General features: G+C 41.5%; 1 protein-coding gene across 47 annotated transcripts in view; it reads right to left on the reverse strand.

Annotated features, from left to right (window-relative positions):
* Positions 1-27892, reverse strand: part of AKAP13 (A-kinase anchoring protein 13) — a 322778-nt gene that overhangs the window by 77713 nt on the left and 217173 nt on the right. For 39 of the 47 annotated variants that reach the window (XM_086364727.1, XM_086364732.1, XM_086364728.1 and 36 more), the window contains 4 exons: positions 20114-20189; positions 13564-13700; positions 3887-4257; positions 1722-1775 (listed from right to left, as the gene is read on the reverse strand). In XM_086364727.1, the coding sequence (XP_086220853.1) occupies positions 1722-1775; positions 3887-4257; positions 13564-13700; positions 20114-20189 (638 nt within the window). The remainder of the gene's footprint in view (positions 1-1721; positions 1776-3886; positions 4258-13563; positions 13701-20113; positions 20190-27892) is intronic. The other 8 variants (XM_086364736.1, XM_086364735.1, XM_086364733.1 and 5 more) reach the window with 1 other exon arrangement.

Raw genomic sequence — 27892 nt, forward strand, 5'->3', positions numbered from 1 at the left:
TAACTTAATTTTATACCGCTAAGCTGTTACTAAAAAGGCATATTATATCTACATGGCTAATTTACTAAAAACAGAACGTGTAAAAAATTAGAAAGTGAATATACATGCCAATTTATCATTCATTAAAAATTAAACAACGTGTTTCTATGGATTTTAAACATCCCTTTACTCTCAGAAAATGATAATGATGTGAGAGAGTGGGATGAAATTTAGGATAAAGAAGATGAACAATAGGGAGACAGAAGGAGCGTCAGAAAAACCTAAGGATCCAGGGAGGAAGCTGCAGATAGCCCTAGGGTCACAGAAACTCCTTTCACAACAGTAAGAGTATTTTTCAGAGCATCCTAATTTCAATTCCTCAGCTGGGGGAGTAACATTTCATGGTTCTTTAGCTTTGAGATTTAGATAGTTCCAGATTTAAAAAAAGTATCCTGATGCCCTACCTTTTAATACTTGCTGAGATTTTCCCATTTTAGTAGCTAAGGCTTAACACAAAACTTAAAATCGTAACTCCTATTCTTCATACAGAAATACGACAAAAGATGAAACCGTCACTGAAGTGGCTATGCCAGCTGTGACTCCATGGTAACTTGGGCTGCATCCAGCAACGGGTCATTCCAGGGTTATCCAGGGCATGTTTTTAGTAAGTCCATATTGAAGAGTTTAAAGAAGAGTCAGCCAAATAAATCTCTAAAGGTTTTAGATACTTCTACTGAAAAAGGCCTTTAATAACTTGTTCTCCTGGAGACAAACGTAACCAGGCTTATGATTATCTGAGATTCGTGACTACACTGTGCTTGAGCTCAACTGTGTGCCTAAAATCTGAAACTAAAGGAAACACCCACTTAAAAAGACCAGGTAGGCAACAAAGATCATTATCCGCCCACTTCCTAAAAAGACAGCCTCAGCTAATAATTTAAAATCTCTCTTTACAAGTATCTCCTAATATGAGACACTAACCATAATCAAACCGTCGTTTTCAGATTTCTAAATTTTTTTCCAAAAATTGGAAAAGGCACAAATGACTCCTGTACAGGAAATGTACTGATAAAAACTCAGCATTTGAAAAAATTAAAGTAAATCAGTACTTTTCGACTAAAAGTGACTTTTCAGCTGATAAATCACTGTAATTTTTAGCTTCAAAATTTTATGTGACCAAAAACCAGTATGCGATTGAAAGACTGAGAGGAGCCCTGAGAAATCAGGACCACATCAACAGTGGACGGGAGACTCCCAAGTGGCTGAGGAAGAAAGGCTTTCATCACGTTATTGAAGAATGTGCTGAAAATAGTTTAGGGCTTGATACATGAGCACACGTCTATTTTCAGTTCCCCCTTTTCTTGGGAAAGAAAGAATAAGTACTCCCCAGGCTCCATTACCTATGCACAACAGACACTTCTTAGACTCCTCCTTAGGTAAAGTTGGGGAGACACTATTATTAAAGTGATCTGAACACCAAAAAAAACAAGATGGAAAAAATATTTTTTTAACCTTTTTTTTTTAAAATAAAAGTAGAACAGGAAAAAACTTCAAATTCGAGAAACCGTTTCATACAGGATGGACGTTAGCAATTAGTAAGTACCTGTATTTTATTTGTCTAAAGCAGACAGGACTTATTTAAAATTAGACTGTTAAATCGTGGATGAAGCAGAATGAGATGCTTGTTAGTAAAATAAGCTCAGAGGCAAACAGTTAGTCCATCAAGTTAGTGAGCTCTGTACCTTCTCCTATGAATGGGAGGCCTCCTGACAACATCCCCAAGAACTCGCACTGAACTGAAAATGAATGGTGGAAGAGGTCAGTGTCCAGGTCAAACAAAATGGGTACAAATGCGTGAAACACACAAACATCACACTAGGAAGGGACAATCACCAAAGAGAAACGGTTTGGGAGTAAGGGAATCAAAGAAAGAGGAATAAAGAAAACATCATCACCAAAAAGGCCTGATAATCTCTGAGAAGGGCTACTTTAACTCCTTGGAGCATGGAGGGAACAATCACGTGACCAGGAGTGAAGTTTATTAAATTATAAAAGCAAAAGGACTTTTTCTAAAGGTCATCCAAGCATAACTGTAACAGGATTTTCTTAAACACTTTAAAATTCAGGTAATTCTCTATGCAGATTAATACTGTAAAAATTAGTTAAACTGATGAAAATGACCCCTAACTCTCATTCCATTATCTCCAGAGGTACTAGGACAGTGGTACCAGGCAATTCTGAATGATAACTGCAAATAGGAGAGTCCATGATATTATATAGGCTGAAAATACAAGCAATTTAGGTAATAGGGTTCTAATTGCAGCTCTATCCTAAAATCACCATGTAATCTTGGGCAAATCTTTTACTCTGAGCTTCAATTTCCTCACTGGAGCAACATGATGCATACTGTCACATCTAGCTTGGAAATTAAAGTCATGGCAAAGAGATCCATCGTGGTTTATAAAGGAAAACAGATTCCATATAAAAGGAATCCTCCTTTCTCAATGCTGTTGTCATCTAGGACACGTGTATCCCGTCAAGCAGATTCCCTTGCCTCAGGAAGGGAATTCTGCCTGTAGGGATCATTTCCCCATCCTTATTTTCCCATATGAATGCTTAAAAAAAAAAAAATTACAGCTTGAATGAAGCTGTAAGGTTTGCATCCTGAACTGTACCCCAGAATAAAATGGAGTTGTAGAAAGACTGCCTGACCAGGAGACTGGAAACCTGGATTCCACTGACATTGGGTAAATGGTTTAAACTACCTACATAGTCTCACCTGCAAAAATGGGGATAATCCCACCTGACTCATGAAGAGGATGGGAAAATTACATGAGACAATGTGTTATTAAAAGAATCTGAAAAGGGTAGCAAATCAGGAGGGTGTAAGGTACTATATGAAGATAGGTCTTCATTCACCTTGGGGCCTCCAGAACCTAGGAATGCCTGCTGTGCTTAATACATGTTGGCCAAATAAAAAAAAACAGGAGTGGATGAATGTAATCAGATTATATGTACTTACAGCTATGAAATCTGAGCCAAAATATTAGGAGGTCAAGGAATTTTTAAAAAGCAAACCAGCCAGTAATCGCTCCAAGTGAACTGTTTATATCAGCTGTTTTACAACTGTCAGCCTCCTCCCCTGGCTGTTGGTCCTCATTTAGAAGGTAGCCTTGGAGGAGGCACACTTTTACACATAGAGTAGGCATCATGGCACCTGTTCTTCAAACTTCAAACTTAAGCTCATCTAGGCAGCCAGTGGCTAGAAACCAAATCCACATCTTCACATAGCCTGCTTGGCAAACCGAAAGGATGACACGGAGTGCCACAAGAGACCCCCAGGCTGAACGACATGTGGAATAACAGCAACAATTTAATAATAATTATGATCGCTTTAACAGTTAAGTACTGGTAATTTAGACTTTATCAAAACTTTCTACACTAGAAACAGATGGCAAATCCTATGAAGCACTGTGAAAAAACTTGTGTTGAGACTATAAGATTTCAAGTTTATTTCTTAATTGAAAATTGACACGAAATTATTCCCTTCAAATTTTCTAACCTCTCAATTTTATGAACAAATCTGGCCTAAACAGACGTTACACCAGTGTTTAACTCACTATGTGGCTTACATATTTCATTGTAATCTTTACTCTTACAAATACTCTGAAAGGCAGGCGTTCTACAGATGAGAGAATTAAAGCTCAGAAGGGTCAGGTAACTTGCCCAAGGTTATCCAGGTAGTAAGTTTCAGAGCTGGAGTTGGCACACAGATTTTCCTGATTCCTATAGGTAAGCCTATATTCTTTCTTCTATACCATGGTATCTCCTGAAAACTTTCCCTAACGGTAACACCAAATTGAAAGCAAGCAGACACTGAGACGAGACAAACGGCCTGCCGCCTCACCTCCGGTGGTTCATTTCTGCGTCGCTGGCTGCGTTCTTCCCAGGACCCCAGCTGTGCCTCCGGAAAGGGGACAGAGAGCGCATGGAGCTTCGCAGGACAGAGCGGCTCGCGGGCACCTCGGTGATGCTGTCCATCTCCTCCTCCTCCATCTCCCCCGAGCCAGCAGGCTCGCTCTCGCTCTCTCGACCCTCAGCTCCCACCCCATGGCTGTTGAAGCCGTTGAGATACTGCGGGTCTCTGGACCTGTTCAAACTGGAAATCTGGGGGAGGGACACATCACTGCCGTGAGACGAATGTCGGTCCAGGGACGCCGTGTCATCGGTGGAGGAACTGGATCCAGTGACATCGCAGGCCAACTGCTCCTCCTCGGGCTGCAGTGGAGAGAAAGCACGTATGGTCGGAAACGGCAGGACCAAGAGGCCTCGGCTACTCTCCACTGAGTCAGTGCCTTTACAGCGGGTAGGACAGGCAACATCACAGCTGGCGCCAAACAGCTTTCTTTCTTAAAGCACAATCACAGATGGACTCAAACAGCCTCCAGTAAAGGTACAGTCCAGGTCCATACTCTTTCTACCCTTTTACTAGAGGTGCAAAATGGGAAATATATTGTCTTCCCTTTCTTGCAGAGGAAAAGATCTAATTCCGGTCAGTTATTTTCAGTCAGTACTATCAACTGAAATGAAGGGAACCTATGTCTCTGAGGTTTCTGATGTATGAAAACTCTAAATTCATACCATGTAAAGTTAAATTTATTTTTACCAAAAATTTTGTAAGTTTTGTTTGTATGGCATCACCAACTCAATAGACATGAGTTTGACCCAGCTCCTGGAGGTGATGAAGAGCAGGGGAGCTTGGCATGCTGCAGTCCATGAGGTCTCAAAGAGTTGGACACAACTCAGTGACTGAACAACAAACAACAGAGTCTTCTGTTAGCAAACATGTCCAGCATACAATCAATACTAGTTCATATCAACAACCAAGAAAACACAAATTGGATCACAAAGGCAATCATATTATGTCAACAGAAAATACTTTATATGTTGGGATTAGTGGTGGTGGTTTAGACAGTAAGTCATGTCTGACTCTTGTGACCCCATGGACTGTAGCCCACCAGGCTCCTCTGTTCATGGAATTTTCCAGGCAAGAATACTAAAGTGGGTTGCCATTTCCTTCTCCATGTTGGGATTATCAACAAATATTTTTAGTCATCATGAAACTACTTGCACTAGCAATTATAAATTCTTTTGGAAAAAAAAAAGATTTTGGAAAAAAAAAAGAAATATGTTATAAGAAAGAATCCACTGGCAATTATGACACCTGAACAATACAATAATCAGAATAAAAACAGTTGAATGAACTCAAGAGTAGAATGGAGATGGCAGAAGATAAGCTAACTAAAAACAAGATAGTGTGCCTGGCTACAACAGTGATATACTGAAGTTTATATTCAAAAAGCAAGTCTGTTTTCAGTGGCATTTTCAAAAATGCAGAACAGCTTATGATCCCACCTAAAGTCTGCCACAAATGTCCAAATTCTGGGCCACAAACACCTAAATGCAAGAAATTTATCCCCCCTTTTTTCCTTCAACTGAGTACTGGCTGAGTTTTATCAAGCCAAATGGTACCTAGAACAATCAGTTCTCTGCAGTCTTTGATAGAGTGATGGTGCTCTTTTCCTGGCCAACTTCTAGAGCCTACCAGGAACTGTGTCATTCTGATCCAGCAGTCTGACAAGCTCTACCTGCTGAAAAGCACCAGAACACACCATGCGACGGGTGAGGGAAGATGAGCGTTGCGGCATCCAAAAACCAGAAGACAAGTGAAGTGTCTAAAAGCTGCAAGCTCACCCTCTCAGCCACACGGGGGGCACTGTACTGTCTTCGCATCTTTCTTGTGCGTTCATTCTCATGGGACAGGGAGCAGGAAACAGAAGCAGACATTGTGATCCCCCCGCCCCCTTCTTCACAGTATTTCCCTAATTTAGGAGTAAAGAAACTTACAGTTCTTCAAAACAGATTTTAAAAATTATAGAAACTCATGAGCCCTTTTAGTCTTGAAACAGAAAATAACTCCTAAAGAGGCTGACTCTTTAAAGTCTTAACAAAACACTTCAAAAGCACTCTACCTTCTCAAAGCAGTCTTTACAGCCTTGGGGCTGAATCTCACCAGCTCATGTGAGGTTTTTCTTTCTACTCTCTAGAATCCAGCTTCCCAGCTTAACTGCTCTTTAAACAATCAGTGAGGGATGAGACTGAGGGAGATGCGAGGGGCTGGACAGTCAGGACTCTGAGGCCCAGACTGTTTCCTGGGCTCCCCCAAGTACAGCAGAGGCAAGACCTGAATGCAAGCTGATTTCAACTTTTAAAACGCCCTGTTCTATTACTATCTTCATCACTTAAAAAACAAAAAGACCCTGTAAGAAATAAGATCTCAAAGTCTGTATCAGAAGTCCTCAGTGTTCCTTTCACTGGGCCACACTGGGCCATATATTTTTATTTTATAGTAAAAGAAAGCTATACTGAGTAGATTCTAAAATAGGGTAAGTTTTGGTTTAAAACTGTCGTGACTCCTTTCAAGTTAGTGAGGAGTGACCTGGGCATTCTACATGTTCTATTCCTGGGGCCACTCTCCATCCAGAGGAAGAATATAAATGGTCGTGAATAGCAACTCCAGAAGACACTTTTAGGATGTCTTAGCTTTTCACTGGACTGGGTTGAACAGTGTCCTCCTCAAATTCACATCCTTCTCAGAATGTGACCTTATTTGGCTGGGTCTTTGCAAATGTTGTTCGTTAAGATGAGGTCATACTTCACAAGAGAATATTTCCTGAATCCCAAAGGAGTAGTATCCTCATAAGAAGAGAGCGCAGCCCCTCGGATACATGGCTTTTAGGAACCCCTGCCTCCAGAACTATGGGAGAACAGGTTTATGTTGTTTCAAGCCACCAGATGTGTGGTAACTGGTTACAGCGGCCGTAGACACTAAAGCTGCCTAAATGTCTAATTCTCAAAGCAATATCGAGGGACAAACAGAATGGGCAACAGAAAAGAAAAATGTGTGACAAGTCTGGTAGAGATACACAAGCAAGGCTTCAAAAGAAATGAAAGTTTCCATTTATCCATGTACCGCACACTCTTCTTACAAGTTAGCTCTTCCCAGTGTGCAAATGACTTGCAGATGGGAGAGCAGGTACTTCTTTCTAAAAAGGAGAAACCTGCCTAGTATATATGGTCAACATGGTCTTATTCCTGGCGTGTGCTTTTAACTCCGATCTTAACTTTTTAAAAAACAAAAACCACAAACTAAAAGACAGGGAGTTGTTTTTTTTTGTTCATAGTAACTGCATGATTTCTTTAGTTTTGCATTCCTGATTCTGATTTAAGAATGAGGTTCAGACAGTATAATGTTCTTACACTCAAGTATTTTTATGAGCCGCTAGTTGCACCTTGAAAATGGAAAAATAGGACAAATTCAGAAGTTAAGAGAGAGCTCATTTAGTAAGTATTTGAGGCAAATGGTTTTAACTTTAGATTGAATCTAAAGAAGGCTATAATACTCTTTTCCAGGTTTTTTTTTTTTAGTGTTCTCAAGAGTTTCCCAACTTCATCACATCCTTACACTACCTTTGCAGACTAGAAAGTAGTCCAGTGGTGTAATGAGAAATCAAACCTGGAATATGGCCATGGGCTTTCTACAGCCAGGTATGTGTCTAGGGACGAGTCATGTGATAATCCTTAGATCTAAAGAAGTTAGAAATTAATATAATGTCTGTTGACAAACATTACCTATTTCAATCATGGATAATGGAGGAAAAGAGAAAAACATGTTTTTTTTAAACTTTTCAGGGTTTTTTTTGCAATGTTCCCTTTCCAGTCTCTGAATCTGTAGTGCTAAAGAGTTCAGAGAACGCTGCCCAAAAAGCAGATGGGAGAGGCACGACTTACACCATCTTCTCCTTCCTCAAAAAAGTACCAGATCTTAGGGAATGCTATTTTTCTATTTCTATAAATTAGAAGGGGGAATGGTTTCTAACACAAAACAGAATGTTTCATGCTTAGTATTCAAGCCCTTCTAAGAGTTTTTGAGCTGGTCTGTCTGTCTTTCTTTAAATAGGTCTTTTCTCTTAGAACATCTGCTACTTAAATGACTTTCAAGACTCAGAAAATTATTCCTGATGGCCTGGAGGAATGGTGCCATGGAATCAATTTAACTAACAAATATTTTAAAACTTAGTTTTGAATCCATGTCAATCAAATGTACCAGTTAAACTGACCAATGGCACCATTCCTCCTGAGAGTTTCAGGAGGGATAAATGAGGACTAATATCCCAAATCCCACATATATATATATAAACACATATTTATATGGAATAAATATTACATTTGAATACTAAGTATTTACGTATAAATACAGTGAATATATCAGAGAAGGCAATGGCACCCCACTCCAGCACTCTTGCCTGGAAAATCCCATGGACGGAGGAGCCTGGTAGGCTGCAGTCCATGGGCTCGCTAAGAGTCGGACACGACTGAGTGACTTCACTTTCATGCATTGGAGGAGGAAATGGCAACCCACTCCAGTGTTCTTGCCTGGAAAATCCCAGGGATGGGGGAGCCTGGTGGGCTGCCGTCTATGGGGTCACAAAGAGTCGAACACGACTGAAGCGACTTAGCAGCACAGTGAATATATAAGAACAAAAATACATGTATATATATTAAATATTTTTTCATTCTTAGAAGCAGATGGCCGAAAACAACTGAGATGAGTATTAAGACTGGGTTAGGGCAGAGAAGCAGATGAGACGCTAAAGTGTAGACACAGGAAGGAAGGGGTGATGGACTCATGTATGGGCACGGCCACCTGCTCCAGGATTCTTGCCTGCAGAATCCCATGGACAGAGCAGACGGGTGGGATCCAGTCCATGGGGCCACACAGAGTCAGACACGACTGAGAGACTAACACACACGCGTGCAAGAAAGCAAGCTTACTGGGGAAACGAAGACTATGTCTGTACCTGAGGCTGACAAACGAGTTAGTCCTCTCTTTTCATAACTGCTTTTCCTCCTGCATACAGAAGGATGGAACACACACAAAAACTCTCCCCTCTACCATAAGCTTCTCTTTCCTTGGGGTTAATAAAATTATGAATATCTGCAAGTGGTGATCAGGCTAGAAAAACCCACTAGGTGATGGAGAGAACGCCCTCCGGGCACAGAAAGGGGTCAGGGCAGTGGCTCTTTCCAACACTGGCCTTCCGGCTTCAAGGGCAGGGCTGAGCTGACAGACTGACCCAAGCACACGTAGGTTTTGCTTAATCTAAGGCCAAATAAATTAGGGAAAATGAAATTACATAATAATTACATAAATAAAAGTTAACACAGAAGTCTAAAATAAATGATGTTTATAAAAAGCTTGAGAGAATCTATTTCTTAAATACATGTGCTGCTGCTGCTAAGTCACGTCAGTCGTGTCCAACTCTGTGCGACCCCATAGATGGCAGCCCACCAGGCTCCCCCGGCCCTGGGATTCTCCAGGCAAGAACACTGGAGTGGGTTGCCATTTCCTTCTCCAATGCATGAAAGTGAAAAGTGAAAGTGAAGTCGCTCAGTCGAGTCCGACTCTTAGCGACCCCATGGACTGCAGCCTACCAGGCTCCTCCGTCCATGGGATTTTCCAGGCAAGAGTACTGGAGTGGGGTGCTATTGCCTTCTCCTTAAAATACATGTGCAGTATAACTATTACATAAATCTGAACAGCAATTATGTACTAGATACTCACCACTGTGAGGCTTTTACTAAGAGATTTAGATGTATGATTTCTTTTAATCCTCACAACTGTTTGATTTAGTAGCTATTCTTATGTGCATCTGATGAGAAACCTGAAGCTTAGTGAGGTTACATAATAAACTCAAGTTTCTGAGGGACAGACTCTTTTTTTCTTCATCTATTTCCCTTTCCAATCTCTCCAGGTGATTCTAGGTTCAGCTAGGATTCATACACCTAAAATATATGATTTTTATTTGTCAATTATAACTCAATAAAGTTGGAAGCAAAGTCACTGAATGGTACCCTCCGGACCATGTACTTCATTTTATGTAAATATTATAAAAAAAAATCTTATAAACAAATACTGAATTCTAAGTATTGAGAAGTGGAGTGTATTGATATCTATAACTTTGAAGTGTATTAAAGAAATTAGATGACCTAATGGAAAGAATGAGGGGCAGATACCCAATTATGAAGTAAGTAACAAAAGGTTAATTGTAGAATCTAGGTGGTGCGTATTCACCGCAGAATTCTTCCTACTTTTCTGTTTAAAAATTTTAAAAAGAGAGTATTGGGGGGAAAAAAAAATGCCTGATTGGCTTTCTTAACCAGAATCACACCATGCAGGTATGATACAGATATGTCTATGGAGAGGTACAAACACTATACACACTTGTATATACAGAAATCTAGAAATAGCTATGCACGTTGTATCTTATTACTACACCTGAAGGAATCACCCTTAACACTACCAAAATACTAGTTCTTTAATTTTCATTCATTTATTCAAATACTTATAAGTTATCTGTTATAGTATACTCAAGCACTTGGCATGTGCCTTAAAAATAAAAGCATATATTTAAATGCCTAGTATGTGCCAATCACTTAATCCATTTATGTGCTATACTGATGGCAAGCATCAGCCCCACTTCACAGTTCCGAAATTATAATCATTTCAACACTTGTGCCTTAAGAGTTTACAGGTTTTCTACTCTGGATTCTGTAAATATATTTACTTTTATCTGAAAGTTTAAAAAATATAAGGTAAATTTTTGGCTTGATGTTTAAGTACTTGACAGCTCTGACAGCATATGAAATAAAGGATTTTCTTTTAAGAGCTAGCATGTTGGCGAAGTCACTTTGCTTTTTCTTAATCAATTGTGGGTAGTGTCTTATGATTTTGGGGAAAAAAAAAAAAAACAAGGTGTAAGGGCTTTATCTTTGGGAAAAAGAGGCAGCAACTATTAGTATAATTCTGTGGACTTCAATTATCCTTTTGGATAACAGAATGGCCCAGATCATGTATTTTACAACCACATTTTCTTTCTTAGCTAGGGCCAGAAAGAACCCTAGGATTTCTTCTCACTTTAAAAGCAAAAATTAAATTTTTATGCTACTGATCTATGGAAAAGCCAAGACCTTAGGAACCCGCAAATATCCATCAGAAAAAAACATGAAGTTCACAACACTCACCAAAGAGTCATATTTGCCAGGAGGCCGGCATGCCAAGTGGAAACATGAGGTTAAGGTGGAAAGTTCTGACAAGCACTGTGGGCTGATGTTAAAGAGCCCTCTGTGAGGCTAAAGTCACACAAGTGGCTGCAGGAAGTGACCTAATGCACACTCATGGTCCACAGAAAAGGATGGTGCAATGCCTTGCCTACACATTAGTCTTTAGAGGAGGAGTGTGGGAGGGCTGGAGCCTGCAGAGACTCCGGGAGGGTCTGATGCTTCACAGCAAACGCTGTGCGGATGACCACAGGGGCAGGCCTCAAGGAAGCAGCTGACGGCCTGTCTGCCACCACTGCCATGCTTGTGTATACAGCACTGGTTACCAAAGCAGGTGCGTGGAGACAGCAAAATCAACGAGTGGATTTCAGAGTTGGGCCCAGTGACACATCTCAGTTCTGTCACTTACTAGCTGAGTAATGTTGAGTCAACCTCTTTACCAACCAGAGCCTCTGCTTCCTCAGGGGTATAATGAGGATAAAACCACCCACCTTGCAGGGCCGCTGGGAGCATGAAATGAGGTCACCTATGTAAAAAACTTCTGTTCAGTGCCTCACTTGAAGTAAGCACCTTGGAAACACTAGCCTGTCTGTCTCCTTTTCCTCTCACATGTAAACCTCTGGTTTTGTGAATGTTATAGAAAACGTGGTTGCAAAACCTTTCCTGGTCACCAACCGCTGTGGCAGGGTGGAGACACTAAGAGGAAGGACCCTCCGACCTCACCCCCGGCCACCAGACATTCTCGTGAGCGTGAAGAGCAGGGCACGTCTCCGCCATGTCTGGACTTCCTGAGGAACCCCGGCATGGGATGCTAGCCAAAGTTTAGTCAGGGATATGCTTCAACTTTTAAAAATGCTATCTGTGCTGTCGTCCTGGAAAAAACTCCTAAAATCGAGTGCTGGCCATTTTTTATGAACAAAACCTAAACGGTTTTGGCAGGCTGGAATAATTAAGTAACATATAGTCAATGCTAATTCTCCTCAGCTAGGAAAATCATTCAGCTTAGAGATGGCAACATTCAGGGCAAGCTGGCAGGCATCTAGGAGGTTCAAGCAAGTGTTTCTTCACGGAGGAAACTTTACAATTGGTTAAAAAGCTTTTTACTGAGAAAACTGTCCCCCGTATATAAATGTTGAGCAAATCCTCACATATCCAGGGCCCCGTGTGATTACCAACGATTCCATTCTAAAACTGGAATTAAGAGATGATATCTAATGCATTCACCAATGCCTTTTGAGAGACAGGCACCTAGAGAACGGTATTCCCCTTGGGGAGAAGCAGACACTTTTAGGAGTCCTTAAAACGCAAACCTCAAAAAAACCCTGGAAACTACCTAAATTCTGTTGGTTAAAAAAACAGAGATCATATTGATGTTCTTCTCTGTAAATAACTTCAGAGAAGGATAGCTCTGCCAAGTTAGTGGACTTTTCTACTTTACTTTTCCCCCTTCTACAAGGAATGATGACAGGAATGCTGAAGTCCCTGAGTCTTTCCAATGTCCCCTGTGGAAAGAGGCCAAGGGTAAGGGGAGGCCCAAAGGACACATGAGAGCTGCTGAGCAGAAGGCAGGGAAAGCGCAGGTACAGTCAGAGAGGCTCAAATGCATTCTGGACGAGAGTCCCAGAAGGCCTCTGGTGTAGCTTTAGACCCAGCACCACCAACCTGCCTTGGGGACCTGATGAGCCACTGACCCAACCTCCCGCCGCTTCTCTCACGAGCTCCCGCACCCTCACAAGGGCGTCGGCACGGCCGCTTTGTGTCTGCCCCTCCCCAGCTCTCTGTTAAGACAGCCCCCTGCAGCAGGTTAACAATACCGTGCGCTGACCCGGCTACAGGAAAAGCCTCTATTCTTAAGGAGACAAAACGGACCTTGCTGCAACTAGATACAAACCTAAGTTAAGACAGCATGCCTTGGAGCCTCAACTACTATGAAAACGTGAAGTGACTCATGTGGATGGGTTTGGCTTTCCACCAGGGAGAAAGCTGGATTCCCAAGCAGAGGTCTAGAAAGTTCCAATTAAGCAGGCAATAAGGAGGGCTGACCTCACCAAGCTCAACTGTGAGCTTCAGGCCTAAACACATTAACCAGCCAGGACTCTGTGGTGAGCTTATGCACATGACGTCTTACAGTCTGTCCTGTGGTCCTTCCTGCCCCCTGAGAAGTAGTCACTGTCATCTGACTTCTAACTCACTTGAAAGGAACATCCATTTCTTTAGGGCTCACTGTAAGCTTCACAACCTGCATGGAACCAGCCATGACTCTACAGAAAAGAAAGTAGTCAAGGTGTCTTTCTAAGGCCCGGCCACCTGGAGCTTCATTCTCCAAAAGGGAGCCTTTACAAGTCACTGAGATCATGTAAGAGATGATGGCTAGCCAGAGTCGCACACTGAGGCCGACGGTACCTTGGAGAAGACAATGCTGTCCACGTCTTCACTGGGCGAGTGAAAAAGGTCAGAATCGCTCCCAGATTCTCTTTTAAGGACACCTGGTTTTGAGGCACACTCTCGGCCCAGTCCAACATCCAGGAAGCTGTCACATTCTGAAAAAGAAAGTTCATTCAACCACTGCTTTAAAAAAAAAAATCAGTTTCTTTTCATTCCATCCATCAGCGTTTTAAATCGATTGACTACCCAATCTCCTTCCCTTCCTATATTTTTTCTTTTTAAAAAAATTAATTTATTTAATTGGAGGCTAATTACTTTACAATATTGCAGTGGTTCTGCCATACATTCATATGAATCAGCCATGGGTTTACAGGTGTTCCCCATCCTGAACACCTCTCCCACCTCCCTCCCCATCCCGTCTCTCAGGGTCAGCCCAGTGCACCAGCCCCAAGCACCCTGTCTCATGCATCAAACCTGGACTGGCGATCTATTTCACATATCATAATATACATGTTTCAATTAAGAATCTGTAAAGGACACAAATTTAGTTGCTTTCAATTCTCTGTTGATAACCTGAGTCTGTCATATAAATCATGGGCACAAAACAGAAAAAACCACAGCAAGAGTGATGTAGAACTATAATAACACCTATGTATTTAAACATACATCTTTTCCTTTTGGTAGTTAGAGAATTTATTTCTTTTGCTACCAAAATCTGAAGTTCTTCGTTAGGAAACTATGTGATAGGGTTTGCGGGCAATTTCTGTTTTGAGACTTAAGTTCTTTCTGGAAACTTGTTACTTTATCAAAATACTAAGATGAAAGACAAAGAGGAAGCATAACTAATAAGCATACCAGTGTATTAAACTTATAGATTTTATTATGCAATAACTGAAATATAACTATTTAACTTGTCCTAGATAGATCTGGTATTGGATGAATAATGTGATGAAGAAAAATACATAATCTAGAATCTGTTTTCAGTTCAACAACTAGGATATGAACTCTGGGGAAGCAGAGGTGGGGGGGAAGCAGAGAGAGGGGGACCTTGACAGAAATATTGTACTGGTACCTCAAAGAATTCCAAAGGCTTAGTATACCTAAATTAGCTCAGTATTTAACTCATTCTCTCCCTTAACTTTGTATCCAAAAGGGACATGTGACCTGGTAACAACAGAAATTAAAACACTGGTACATAGTGATACCAAGAAAGATATCAACCTCCTTCAGGAAGTTTTGAAAGATGAAGCGATTCCATTCTAGTTGGCATGATGTGTGACTTGGAAAACACATGGAAGTTTATCAAATCTTCAGGTGCTACTAAGTGATGAGGGACACAGCAGACAATCCGGCTGCTGGGCAGTTCAAGAGAACTCTACCTGGAGGTTTTGCTTGAAAGGAAATTCAAGAGGAGTTGACAGCACAAGGTGATGGCAAAACGAAAGACACTAACAGCTTCAGGCCCTATTTACAGACAAAGCACAGGCATGACAGACAGTGTACCCAAGTCCAACATGGGGAGGGTGTGGCCACGGCCAGTGGGGGCCACCAGCGCTGCACCTCCACGGCGGTGTCTGTTCCTAAACAAACCCCACTGAAACACTGATAAACGTGGCAATGAGGTCACGAGAGTGGAAATGCCCGAGATACATTCAGGCTGCAGAGGAGCTTGAAGAAAATGTGTCTGAGGACGGCTGAAGGCTCGCCCAGTGAAACCAGAGCTTCACTGTAACTGGGCTTCCGGTCCACAGACTGACAGACACCTGAAGTCATCAGGGTCATTCACTAGAAGGGCTGGAGCAAAGAAAGTGTGCCTGTGGCAAGAGGTCTTGAAAAAACTGTCTACACAGAAGAGGGAGTAGAGGCTGAACGAGATGTGCTAGTGTCTCTTTTAATTCTTAGAGTCTATGCTTAGACAGTGTGCTTCGTTAGTGGCGCAGCGGTAAAGAATCTGCCTGCCAATGCAGGAGATGCAAGAGATGCAGGTTCAATCCCTGGGTTGGGAAGATCCCATGGAGAAGGGAATGGCAACCCACTCCAGTATTCTTGCCTGGAGAATTCCATGGACAGAGGAACCTGTTGGGCTACAGCCCATGAAGCTGCAAAGAGTTGGATACAACTGAGCATGCATGCACATCACACATATGCTTAGACGGTAACCGTGTGTACATGTCAGTGTTCAGAGATGAGAATAGAAAGGTTCTCTTATCTAAATTAAATAATAAGTGATCATTAATTAAGTGATTAATTATTAGCCCTGGATTCATGCTGATGTTTGACAGAAAACAACAAAATTCTGTAAAGCAATTATCCTTCAATTAAAAAATAAATTTATTTAAAAAAGTATCAGCCCTGGATTAACCAGGAATCTAAGACAAGGTCAAAAAGGTACTGCACTGATACAGGTCATGAATTACTTGTCAACAAAATGACCTTTTCTGTTGGTGAAGCATCTGACTGGGGACTGGGGATTATCCAAATAAAGCGCTGCCTCATGTTTGTGTGTGTGGGAGGGTAGGGGGCAGTTTATAATCTTGGGGTAGAAATGAATATATTAAGAGGCAATTTCAACACAAAAGTATTAATACATAAATCATCCCAAAGGAATTGAGGCAGGGCTTACAGATTAATCTGGAAATGTTTCTATTTAAAGTAGAAAAGTAGTCCATTTCAATCTTGGTCCAAACTGTTTCTGTGTGTGTTAGTTCAATGGGACTAGCCCTGCTTTTAAAAGCCTGGAAATCACAGGTATTCTAGAATTTTGGGCGTTTTTCCCCCCCTTCACAGTTAAGAGTATGTACTAACTTAGGTGGAGTTGGTGGCTGTGAGTTTTCTACTTGCTCCCCCCACCCCCCACCATCCTGGCTTTCCCCACTTGGAAAAATCAAAAACTCCACTCTGTGGTTGAGGGGAAAACAGCGGGGGAGGGGGCTGCCCAAGAAGCAGAAAGGGCTGTCACAGCAACTACGCTGAGCCGCTCGCTGTCCAGCTGGCAGTCAAACAGACCACGTCCAAATTCCAGACTGGAAAACGCAGCGGTTCAAGACATTCTAATGGAAAATTCACAGGGAAGATCCAAACTCAGTCCCGGGAGGAACACCTCACCCAGGGAACGAACCCGAGTCTTGGATGGGATACAACGCTGACTGTCGAGCTGGGGCGGAGGGAAGAGGATCAAAACAAGGAAAAAGGGAGAGAAGAGGACCTGAAGGCGTTATGAAACCCTCACAGATGGAAGTGCGAGGCCCCTCATCTCACATATGCTGGCAGGTTTTCAAAACGAATGGAATCTTTCTTCCTAATCCATAAGGTGGAGCATAAGGAAGGTATAAACAGGAACAACCATCATGGGGTTTAGATACAGTGAGGTGGGTGCGGCTTAAATCAGGATCTGACTACTAAAAGACCCCCAGGCAAGAGTCATTCTTGACCTCTAAGACTCAGTCTCCTTACCAATGAAATAGGATAGTGTGTCCCTCCCTAAAATAGTTGTAGTGATGGTGAGAAAGAATTCACACACTTAGTAACGGACATCTGCGCCTCGGCACACAGCAGGCACAGTATGATACACACGTCTAAAGGGGTTAACGCTTCATTAACCCTAACTTGTGATCTGACAAATGTCCAGTGAGGACACGACACTTTGCGGTGGGTCAGTCCTATTCTATGACCCGTTTATAAGTCTGTCTCTTACTTTTGTGCCCTGAGCAACCACCTTTTTAAAAGTAAGCAAAATGTAATGTGCACTTTCAAAGTGCTTATCAGGTCACTCGGGCTTAAATTTTACATATGCAAACAAATTATAGTTGGGGAAGGAAAACTTAGCAGCAGCCCGCTCACTGGGCTTTGCTGACCCATGTTAACCGTAATCCATATGCGCTTATTTCTACTTAAATAAGCATGCATTTATCCTGGACTGAAGATTACACAAGTGAAAGAAAGTGAAAGTGTTAGTTGCTCAGCCATGTTCCACTCTTTGCAACCCCATGGACTCTAGCCCACCAGGCTCCTCCGTGCATGGGATTCTCCAGGCAAGAATACTGGAGTGGGTTGCCATTTCCTCCTCCAGGGGATCTTCTTTTTTTTTTTTTATTTTATTTTTAAACTTTACAAATTGTACTAGTTTTGCCAAATATCAAAATGAATCCGCCACAGGTATACATGTGTTCCCCATCCTGAACCCTCCTCCCTCCTCCCTCCCCATACCATCCCTCTGGGTCGTCCCAGTGCTCTAGCCCCAAGCATCCAGTATCGTGCATCGAACCTGGACTGGCAACTCGTTTCATACATGATATTATACATGTTTCAATGCCATTCTCCCAAATCTTCCCACCCTCTCCCTCTGCAACAGAACTGCCTTATGATCCAGCAATCCCACTGCTGGGCATACACACTGAGGAAACCAGAAGGGAAAGAGACACGTGTACCCCAATGTTCATCGCAGCACTGTTTATAATAGCCAGGACATGGAAGCAACCTAGACGTCCATCAGCAGATGAATGGATAAGAAAGCTGTGGTACATATACACAATGGAGTACTACTCAGCCATTAAAAAGAATACATTTGAATCAGTTCTAATGAGGTGGATGAAACTGGAGCCTATTATACAGAGTGAAGTAAGCCAGAAAGAAAAACACCAATACAGTATACTAACACATATATATGGAATTTAGAAAGATGCTAACAATAACCCTGTGTACGAGACAGCAAAAGAGACACTGATGTATGGAACAGTCTTATGGACTCTGTTTCAGGGGATCTTCTTGACCCAGGGATCAAACATGGCTGTCCCACACTGTGGGCAGATTCTTTACCATCTGAGCCTCTAGGGAAGCCTCAAGAGTATACAAAGTGACATTAAATAAAGGTTGTTATCTTATTTAGTCTAACACTATTGTTCTCTTGAGCTGAGTTTAAAAGCAAAAGAAAGAAACCTGCATGATTGAACATATCTAGAATTCACAAGAAACTATGCCTACAGTCATAATCTCAGGCCTCAAGTTCAGGAGCATAATTCAGGATTTTGTTAAACTGAGGTTTAAAAAGATTCGAAAGAATCAAAGTCTTTCAGGGGGTGGGGTATGGAAAGAGTCAACAATATTTAAGATTATGCCCTGGGGAAAATGCTCAGGGGTTCAAATTCACCTCTTGAAAGGAGTAAAAATAAACTGTGGCATGTGGAGAACCTTCCTGTGAATATTCTAACTGTGAGGCAACCTCTACAGGGCAGACAACTTCACGGCTTGAGTGGCTGAGAGCAATTACACTTCTAGAAAAAGCCCCTAACAGCTAAGGAACTAAAACAGAGTGAGTAGTATACTTTCAAGTAGAAGATTCTAGGGGATTAGATGGGGAATGGGTCAGCTACATCTGTGAACAAGGTCAATCTTAAAATATTTGGAGACCCTAAACACAACAGCATAATAATATTCTTTAATTTCTGTATGAAAGAAAAATAGGAAAAAAAAAAAACTCTTCTCATATTTGTTTCCAACACTTTCTTTGGAGCAAAGTCAGAGGGTTGAGAATCAGCAGGAAACTTCTCTTTAGGAAGAGGATTTGAACCATCTTGTTCTTAAATTTCTTCCTACTGCCATACATCCACAGCTAAACTGTTTCTAAAAAAGACCAGCAAATGAGAACTCAGTAATTTTTAAAGCAAGTCAGGAAAAATTAAAAGGTTAACAGAGGTTTTGTTGGGTAAAGCAGACTCAAGAGCCCAAAATGCAAATTACCAGCTGCAAGAACAGCCATAGGGTACTTGAGTGACTCACCAGTCATTTGGACCCTTCCCTTAAGGAAAGCCAGTAGGCCTCAGGGATGATGACAATAGAGCACAGACACAGGAACAAACCCTGCCTCACAGTGAATCAGAGGCTCAACCTGGGTAAGAAGTCAGGACTCCTAACAACCATAAAACATGTACTGTGTCATTAACCACCAAGGTCTTAAGGTCTTTTACCCTCATCTACTGTCACTAATACCTCGTGGGTGCTTAAGGAAAGCCTCAACTGCTGACAGTATTTCCAAAGATTATGATTCTCAACCTAAGCTACACAGGAGAGGAACCAAAGGCTCTTTTAGAGATCTGATGCTCAGACCACACCTCAGCCTAATTAAATTGGAATCGCTAGGGGGTAGGACCCAGACATCAGTGTATTTTTAAACCTCCCCAGGGAATTTCAATGTGCAGCCAAAATCAAGAGACCTGGGATTAGTCCTTAATAACATATATTTATAGTTTTATCATATTAAGAAACCATTATCACATGTACATATATATGCACAGCACATATGCCTTCACAGATGAATTAATCAACTATAAAGTCACCTATGGAAACTTACTACTAAAATGAAATTTAGGTAATTACATGTTCATTTTCAGCTGTGAGATAGATAAAAGGCCTAGAAACCCAAATCACGTAACACTCTTCTCACTTATCCCACTGATGCTCATGAAGGACAGATCGCCAACATTCTGCATGAGAGTGGGATGGTGGCTCTGGAAGAGGGACATTTTGGATGTAGTTATTCAAGCAAACCGGAAGGTGGAGAATCCCCACTTACCTGGGCTCTGCGTGGGAGCCAGAAGAGATGCTGCGTCAGGGCACGGCTCAATGGTACACCAGTTTTCTCGGTTTATCTGAAGGGAAAGAAAGAGAGACTGAGTAAAAGTCAGGCATAAAAACCAAAACAGAAAAAGACATGCAAAGAGGAGATCATGGTGCGGCCAAGGGTGAAATAAAGAAAAAAGAAGCTAACAGGTAAAATGGATCAAATGTTGAAATACGTATCTCACATCCAAGTCAGAAACAAATGCAAAAATAATTCCTGTTTATTCAAGGATTACTGTATGTTGGATATCAGGTTAAGAATTCTACATACATTATTTCCTTTCATCCTAAGAATTCTACATATATCATTTTATTTAATCCCCACACTAGCTCGAAGAAGTTTGTATTATTTCTCTTGCCAAAGAATAACTAGGCTTGAAGGACCTACATTTGTCAATTTCTCATCTTTGGTGAGAAGATGCTAAAGTATATGGGTGAGAAAGAAAAACAGGTTTCCTAAACATGCTAAGCGAGATAAGGTAGAAAGCTATGGGGCATTCTGTCCAATTACAACTGCCTGACAAAGAGCAAATGCAAGAAATTAAACTGCTTGCAAATAAACCATGCAAACCTAGAGCCACAGGAAACAAAAACACCAAATCACTGACTCGTTTCAGCTCTTTTCCCAGTAGAGACGAATGGAGGCTGAGACCAGCCTGAAACATCATCACTGTTTCAGCTCCTGGTGTGTTACAGAATGATGCCAAAAATTTGAAAGTGATCTTTGAATGGAAAAGAATATTCAGCAGGTTCCCTAGGATTATGCAAAGTATCCCTTTTCAAAATGCAATTTGAGTGTGTATAAGGAAGAAACCTCAAATTCAGTAACCTTAACAAACCCACTCCCCATCTTTCAAAGAATGGAAACAGCAAATTTTCCTTAAAAAACAAAACAGAACCTTTCATTTAGAGAAGGATTTTCTGACTGTGAACTGCACCTCACTTGAAATGAGCCAAATTTCACTTCCAGTGAATTAAGTTTCTCTGTCAACAGGAAAAGCAAGGGTCCATAATTACTGTACTTTTGCTCCATGAACACAGCAACAAATTTTAAATAGATAACAGAAATTTTAAAAGCAGACCCTTTAACAACAGTGAAGAACACTGAGCAGCTCTCAATTATGATGACATTGCTCTCTCCCAGTCCATGACCTTCAACACCTCTCCGGTCAACATTTTAGGAAACTTTGTTAAAACTCTTGATGTGAGAATGTTTTCATCACCTTTTCAGACATTACTCTATGGCCAATGAGTAAACAGAATTTTCTTCACTGTCAATACTTGAGGGACGAACTGACTTCACTTTTCATGTCATTTTAGGCATTTGTGTGTTACAGAAAATGAGTTACACATTTTGCAAAATAACATATAAATATATAAATAATACAAAAAATAATGTATTACTTAACAAAAAAGTTAGCAGAGTATCATTTAATATACAATAAATATTGAAAGAAAGTTAAAATTAAATCAAATCTCTTTAATGGAATACACTGATTTCTGAATAACAATGACGAGAACATACTAGTGACGGGAGGCAACTCCTCAAAGATCTCCCTGTGAGTGTCTCCTGAGCAAAGGACGCTGTCTGTGCTTTCATTCTAGGCTGTCTTGTTAAGAATGTATCCATACATATCACACAGCCTCTGGAGACAGAGATACTGTTTCTTTCTGTGTGATGACAGAGGTGTGAAGTCAGAACAAAAGTGAGGCAGGCTTACTGCACACAGCAAAAATGCAGGGGTCCCACGGCTGGGGTTCCTCAGCTGTGACACAGCATCTCCCCGGGCCCCTCGTGTGGCCCCCATGGGAGCAGGGCAGCAAGCAGCACCAACAAGAAGCTGATGCTCAGGGTGCTTTTTGACTTCAGACAGCAGCCATGAAACTGTCAGGCTGACTTGGTAGCTTGCAAGCAGGGTGAAATCTCAGACTCCATCAGTTTTGACAATTCAGTTCAGTTCAGTTGACAATTAGTATATATTAAATAGTATTGATATACTTAAAGGCAGCAGCGGCCAAAAATCTCCTGATGACACCTATGTGGCGAAAAGCTTTAATCTGATTCAATGTTTCACCGAGTGGTTGTGCCTGAGTGATCATAAAGAGACAACTAATATCCACTCTAACTTTTCTATAGGTTCCTGAATCTTCTTTAATGACTACTAACTGGCTATACCCCAATACAAAATGTCTTTGGTGTTTAAAAAAAAAAATTTAAAACTTAAAGAAAGAAAGCAACACTGGAACATTATTGTTAATTAACTCCAGACTTTGGATTTCATTCCTTTTTCCATTAATGTTCTTTAATGTTCCAGGATCCAATCCAGGATCAGCTAGTTCAGTTCAGTCACTCAGTTGTGTCCTACTCTTTGCAACTGCAGCACACCAGGCCTCCCTGTCCATTACCAACTCCTGGAGCTTACTAAAACTCATGTCCATTGAGTCGGTGATGCCATCCAACCATTTCATCCTCTGTCGTCCCCTTCTCCTTCCGCTTTCAATCTTTCCCAGCATCGGGGTGTTTTTCAATGAGTCAGTTCTTCGCATCAGCTGGCCAAAGAACTGGAGTTCCAGTTTCAGCATCAGTCCTTCCAATGAATATTCAGGACTGATCTCCTTTAGGATGGACTGGTTGGATCTCCTTGCAGTCCAAGGGACTCTCAAGAGTCTTCTCCAACACCACAGTTCAAAAGCATCAATTCTTCGGTGCTCAGCTTTCTTTATAGTCCAACTCTCAAATCCAACATGACTACTGGAAAAACCATAGCCTTGTCTAGACGGTCCTTTGTTGGCAAAGTAATGTCTCTGCTTTTTAATATGCCATCTAGGTTTGTCATAGCTTTTCTTCCAAGGAGGAAGCTCTTAATTTCAGGGCTGCAGTCACCATCTGCAGCGATTTTGGAGCCCCAAAAATAAAGTGTCTCACTGTTTCAATTGTTTCCCCATCTATTTCCATGAAGTGATGGGACCAGAAGCCATGATCTTCGTTTTATGATTAAGTTTTAAGCCAACTGTCACTCTCTTTCATTAAAAGGCTCTTCAGTTCTTCACTTTCTGCCATAAGGGTGGTGTCATCTGCATATCTGAGGTTATTGATACTTCTCCTGGCAATCTTGATTCCAGCTTGTGCTTCAACCAGCCCGGCATTTTGCATGATGTACTCTGCATTAAGTTAAATAAGCAGGGTGACAATATACAGCCTTGATGTACTCCTTTCCCTATTTGGAACCAGTCTGTTGTTCCATGTCCAGTTCTAACTGCTGCTTCTTGACCTGCATACAGATTTCTCAGGAGGCAGGTCAGGCGGTCTGGTATTCCCATCTCTTGAAGAATTTTCCATAGTTTGTTGTGATCCACACAGTCAAAGGCTTTGGCATGGTCAGTAAAGCAGAAGTAGATGTTTTTCTGGAACTCTCTTGCTTCTTTGATGATCCAACGGATGCTGGCAATCCAGCATACCACATTACATTTTGTGTGTGTATATGTCCAATTTTGCATTTTAAGACCTTTATTGAAATATATGACAAAGGTTTGTATAGTCAAAGCTATGGTTTTTCCAGTAGTTATTTACAGATGTGCGAGTTGGGCCATAAAGAAGGCTGAGCATGAAAGACTTGATGCTTTCCAGTTGTGGTGCTGAAGAAGACTCGAAAGTCCCTTGGACTGCAAGGAGATCAAAGCAGTCAATGCTAAAAGAAAATAAACCCTGAATATTCAGAAAGACAGGTGCTGAAGCTCTAGTACTTTGGCCACCTGATGCAAAGAGTCGACTCACTGGAAAAGACCCTGATGCTGGGAAAGACTGAAGGCAGGAGAAGGGGGTGACAGAAGATGAGATCGTTGGATAGCATCACTGATTAAATGGACAAGAGTTTTAGCAAACTCTGGAAGATACTGAAGGACAGGGAAGTCTGATATGCTGTTGTCCATGGGGTTGCAGAGAGTCAGAAACGACTTAGCGACTGAACAAGTTGAAACCTAATTCATATTCTCTAAAACTCACCTATTTAACTATTAAATAGTCTATTTAGTGGTCTAGCATCTTAACACAGCTGTGAAACCATGGCCACTATCTAATTTTAGAACATTTTCATGGCATAAGAAAGAAATCTTGCATCCATCAGTAGTCACACCCTACCCCAAACCCCTGCCCTCCCGGTTCCAGGCAACCATTAATGTAAGTTCTGTCCCTGTGTATTTGCCTCCTCTGGACGTTCTGTATAAACGGACGCATACATTCTGACGCCTCTGCTTGCTGGCTTCTTGCACTTGGCTTTCACGGTTCATCTGTGTTTCAGCATTTTATGAGTACTGTACCCTGCTGCCTAATAATCCATAATGCTGTATGGACATGCCCACACTCTATTTACTCTTCAGCTGATAGACATGTGGGCTGCTGTTATGAATAATCCTGTCATGAATATTCATATACGAGCACTGGACATGTTTCACTTCGAGTATACACCCAAGAATGGGACAGCTACGTCAAGCGATGATACCTTTACGTTTAATAAAGTCTGAGGGCTTGCCAGGCTTTTCCAGAGTGGCTGTGCCATTTGACGTTCCTACCACCAATGTCCGAGTGTTCTAATTTCTCCACACCCTTGCCAACACCTGCTACTGCTCTTACCTATTTAGATGTAGCCAACTTGGCGGGTGTGAATGGTATCTCACGTGAGTGTATGAGATACACTTTCAGCTTTCCCTTTTTTTAAATCTCTCTCTTTTATCAAAGTACAGTGGACTTTCAGCGTTTCAGGTGCACAGCAAGGTGACTCAGTTATACACATGCACGTGTATTATTTTTGAAATTATTTCCCATTACAGGTTATTACAAGACACTGACTATAGTTCCCTGTGCCATACAGTAAACCTCTGTTGCTGGTTGCATTTTTTTTTAAATTAGAAATCTAGCATTCTATTCGTACTAAGTAGAATCAAAATGTCATAAATTTTTTTAGTAGGCAAAAATTCATAAGTTTTCTAAAAATATATATATTATACATATTATGTATGTATATGTATACAAAAGCTTTTCTACTAAGCTTGATAGAGGCTTGAGAAAAAAAATTAAAAAAAAAAAAGATGGAGAAACTGGAAAACAAACTAAATGAAATCAGAGCACTGAATAGGAAATAGAAAAAGTGAAACAAACTATATAAAAGTAAATCAAAGATGATCATGTGGTTCAGCTGGTTTTAAACATGACTGCTCATTGGAAACATACTTCCAACTTTTCTTTTAAAATGGAAACTATTTTTTAACCTATTGATTACTTTCTAGGAAAAGGAAGACTCTACAAAGACTTAATGCTGAACACCCTCAGATTTGTTTCTTTCTTTCATTAAATAAAAATGTACTAAATATCCTCAATGTATCAAAACATTTGTGTCAAGCCTTAAAAGCAGTAGTAGTAAAAGAACTGAGTCCTCTAAGAACTCAGTGGGTGTGAGAGAGATGTGGAAAAATTAAGTAAATAACTCTTCCACAGCATTCTGCACACATGAGCCACTGAAATGAGTGTGGACAAAGTGTCCTATGATCAGTAGAAATGGGAATCAGACTGAATGAGACACTCTAACGCCAAACTATATCTGAAATTCTTTATACATTTCTGCCCAGGTCACAAATGTAACACACAGAAACACTGGGCCAGATAACAACTCCTCTCTTTCACTTTACACAGGCATTATTGCACAATACATGTGGGGGAGGGCCCAGAGACGGCCAGACCCTGTATAAGCAGAAGAACTGGAGTTTCACAGAAGTTAAAAGCCGAGGGCTGAAGAGAGAAGGTAGGACCACAGTGCCAACTGCTGCTGAGAAGCTGGAACTGATACATTTTTAAAAAGAAGTCACTGAATTGGGCAACCGTGAGGTTTATGGTGACTTTGGAAAGAAGAGTCTGAAACAAGACAGGTGATACCAGAATTAAAACTGTAAAACATCCCATTATATTTCTAAATTGTACTTTCAAGTTTGCAGACTACTGTCACCTGGATGGGACCCTCTGCCTGTCCCATTGGGAGGCACGTCGCCATTTTTGAGACGAGGCCACACGCTGGGTGAGGCTAGATTTGGGGATGGTAGATTTGTGTGCGAACTATACTGTACTGGTAACTGTATCTGCTCAAAAGACCGTAAGCTCTGTGAGAAGTGAATCCTACCTTTAAAAATTCCACAGATCTCCCCACGAGTAGATAGCAGATGCTCAATGAATAATCTTTGAGTTTATTATCCTCAATGATTTGTATATAGAACTAAAGGGAGAACCTTTGAGATGATCACCCCACTCCCTTTATCAGATCCATTAGAAAGGGGGGCAGGCACAGCGGGTGAAGGGACCTGAAGGAGGTAACAGAGCGTTTAGGGGTGGAGTGAGGACTCATTTTTCCTCACTCCCAGTCCAGTGCTCTTTCCCCACCCTTACAAGTATCTCTTCTTGTTCTTAACTTTGTCTCAGAATTCAACGACTGTTTAAACAATTTTTAATAGCAATATGAAACTGAAAAAATCTGGCAAAGGAGCATTTAACATCTCTGGAGATTATTGGCTGGAAAAGAGAGTCACTGCTTAAATTAGACAAAAACATTTAGAAAGTAAAGTATCATAATGAGAAAACTCAAATATGAAACTGGGGGTGCCAATTTTCGGAACATCAAAATGCTGTAACTGAAAGAAATGTTTTGTTTGTTTGTCTTGGCTTTGTCTGCTTTCAGGAGCCTGCGTTTTCAGTCACTAACAGTTAATTACCAACGACGTGCTGAGCAGGCTCACCACCTCCAAGCACTCAAGGAAACCTCAGGAAATCCGACAGCTATGCAGCTCCAGCTAGTTCCTTCTGTGGAATCAGGACTCATTCACAAACACTTCAAACTAAAACCTACATTGAAAATCAGTATGATTTCAGGTAAATCAGAGACTTCCTCACCAGGAAAGAGTGAGTAAATCTAGCCCAAGAAGCCTTCTTCCTATTGCTACCTTGTTGATTAAACCACACAGCTGGCCAGTCAGCTTTTGGGGAGTACCATGCCCACTTTAGGCAAGAAACAGTGTCAAGGACAGCAAGAGAAAGACAAATCGTGATCCTGGTGACAATTTACACAATGGGTCCCACAGTTTAAAAGTACGAGGAATCTTCTTTCATTTAAAATGTTAAGGATGGACTTCCTTGGTGGCTCAGTGACTAAGAATCCGCCTGCCAATGGCAGGAGACACGGGTTTCATCCCTGATCTGGGAAGATCCCACGTGCCGTAGAGCAACTAAGCCCATTTGCTAGAACTACTGAGCCTGTGCTCAAGAGCCTGGGAGCTGCCACCACCGAGCCCACGTGCTGCAAGGACCAAAGTCCACGCGCCCTAGAGCCTGTGCTCTGCAACCAGAGAAGCCACCACAGTGAGAAACCCGCAACTAGAGAGCAGCCCCCCGTGCACCAACGAAGACCCAGAACAGCCAAAAATAAACTAACTATAAAGCATCAAGGGTTGTACCTGCCTCCACATCCCAGGACAATGCATATAACCATATGGGCTCATGGATTATCAGGCCTCCACAGCCACGGACTCCAGACTGGATAGTCCTGCCTGCCATGGAAAAGAGAGGCTGAGCAAGGCCGCCAGGACATTTCAGAGCTGGAGTTCGTGGCCTTCGGTGGCACAGACTCCTTCAAGGATCTGAGGGAAGCCAGGGACCGCTCTTTCCCAGAAACACGCGTTTGTGTGTCCAGTCAGT

Source organism: Bos grunniens, chromosome 21, assembly GCF_055505025.1.
Source record: "Bos grunniens cultivar Pamir isolate PY7600 chromosome 21, Bosgru_T2T1.0, whole genome shotgun sequence".
NCBI lineage: Eukaryota > Metazoa > Chordata > Mammalia > Artiodactyla > Bovidae > Bos > Bos grunniens.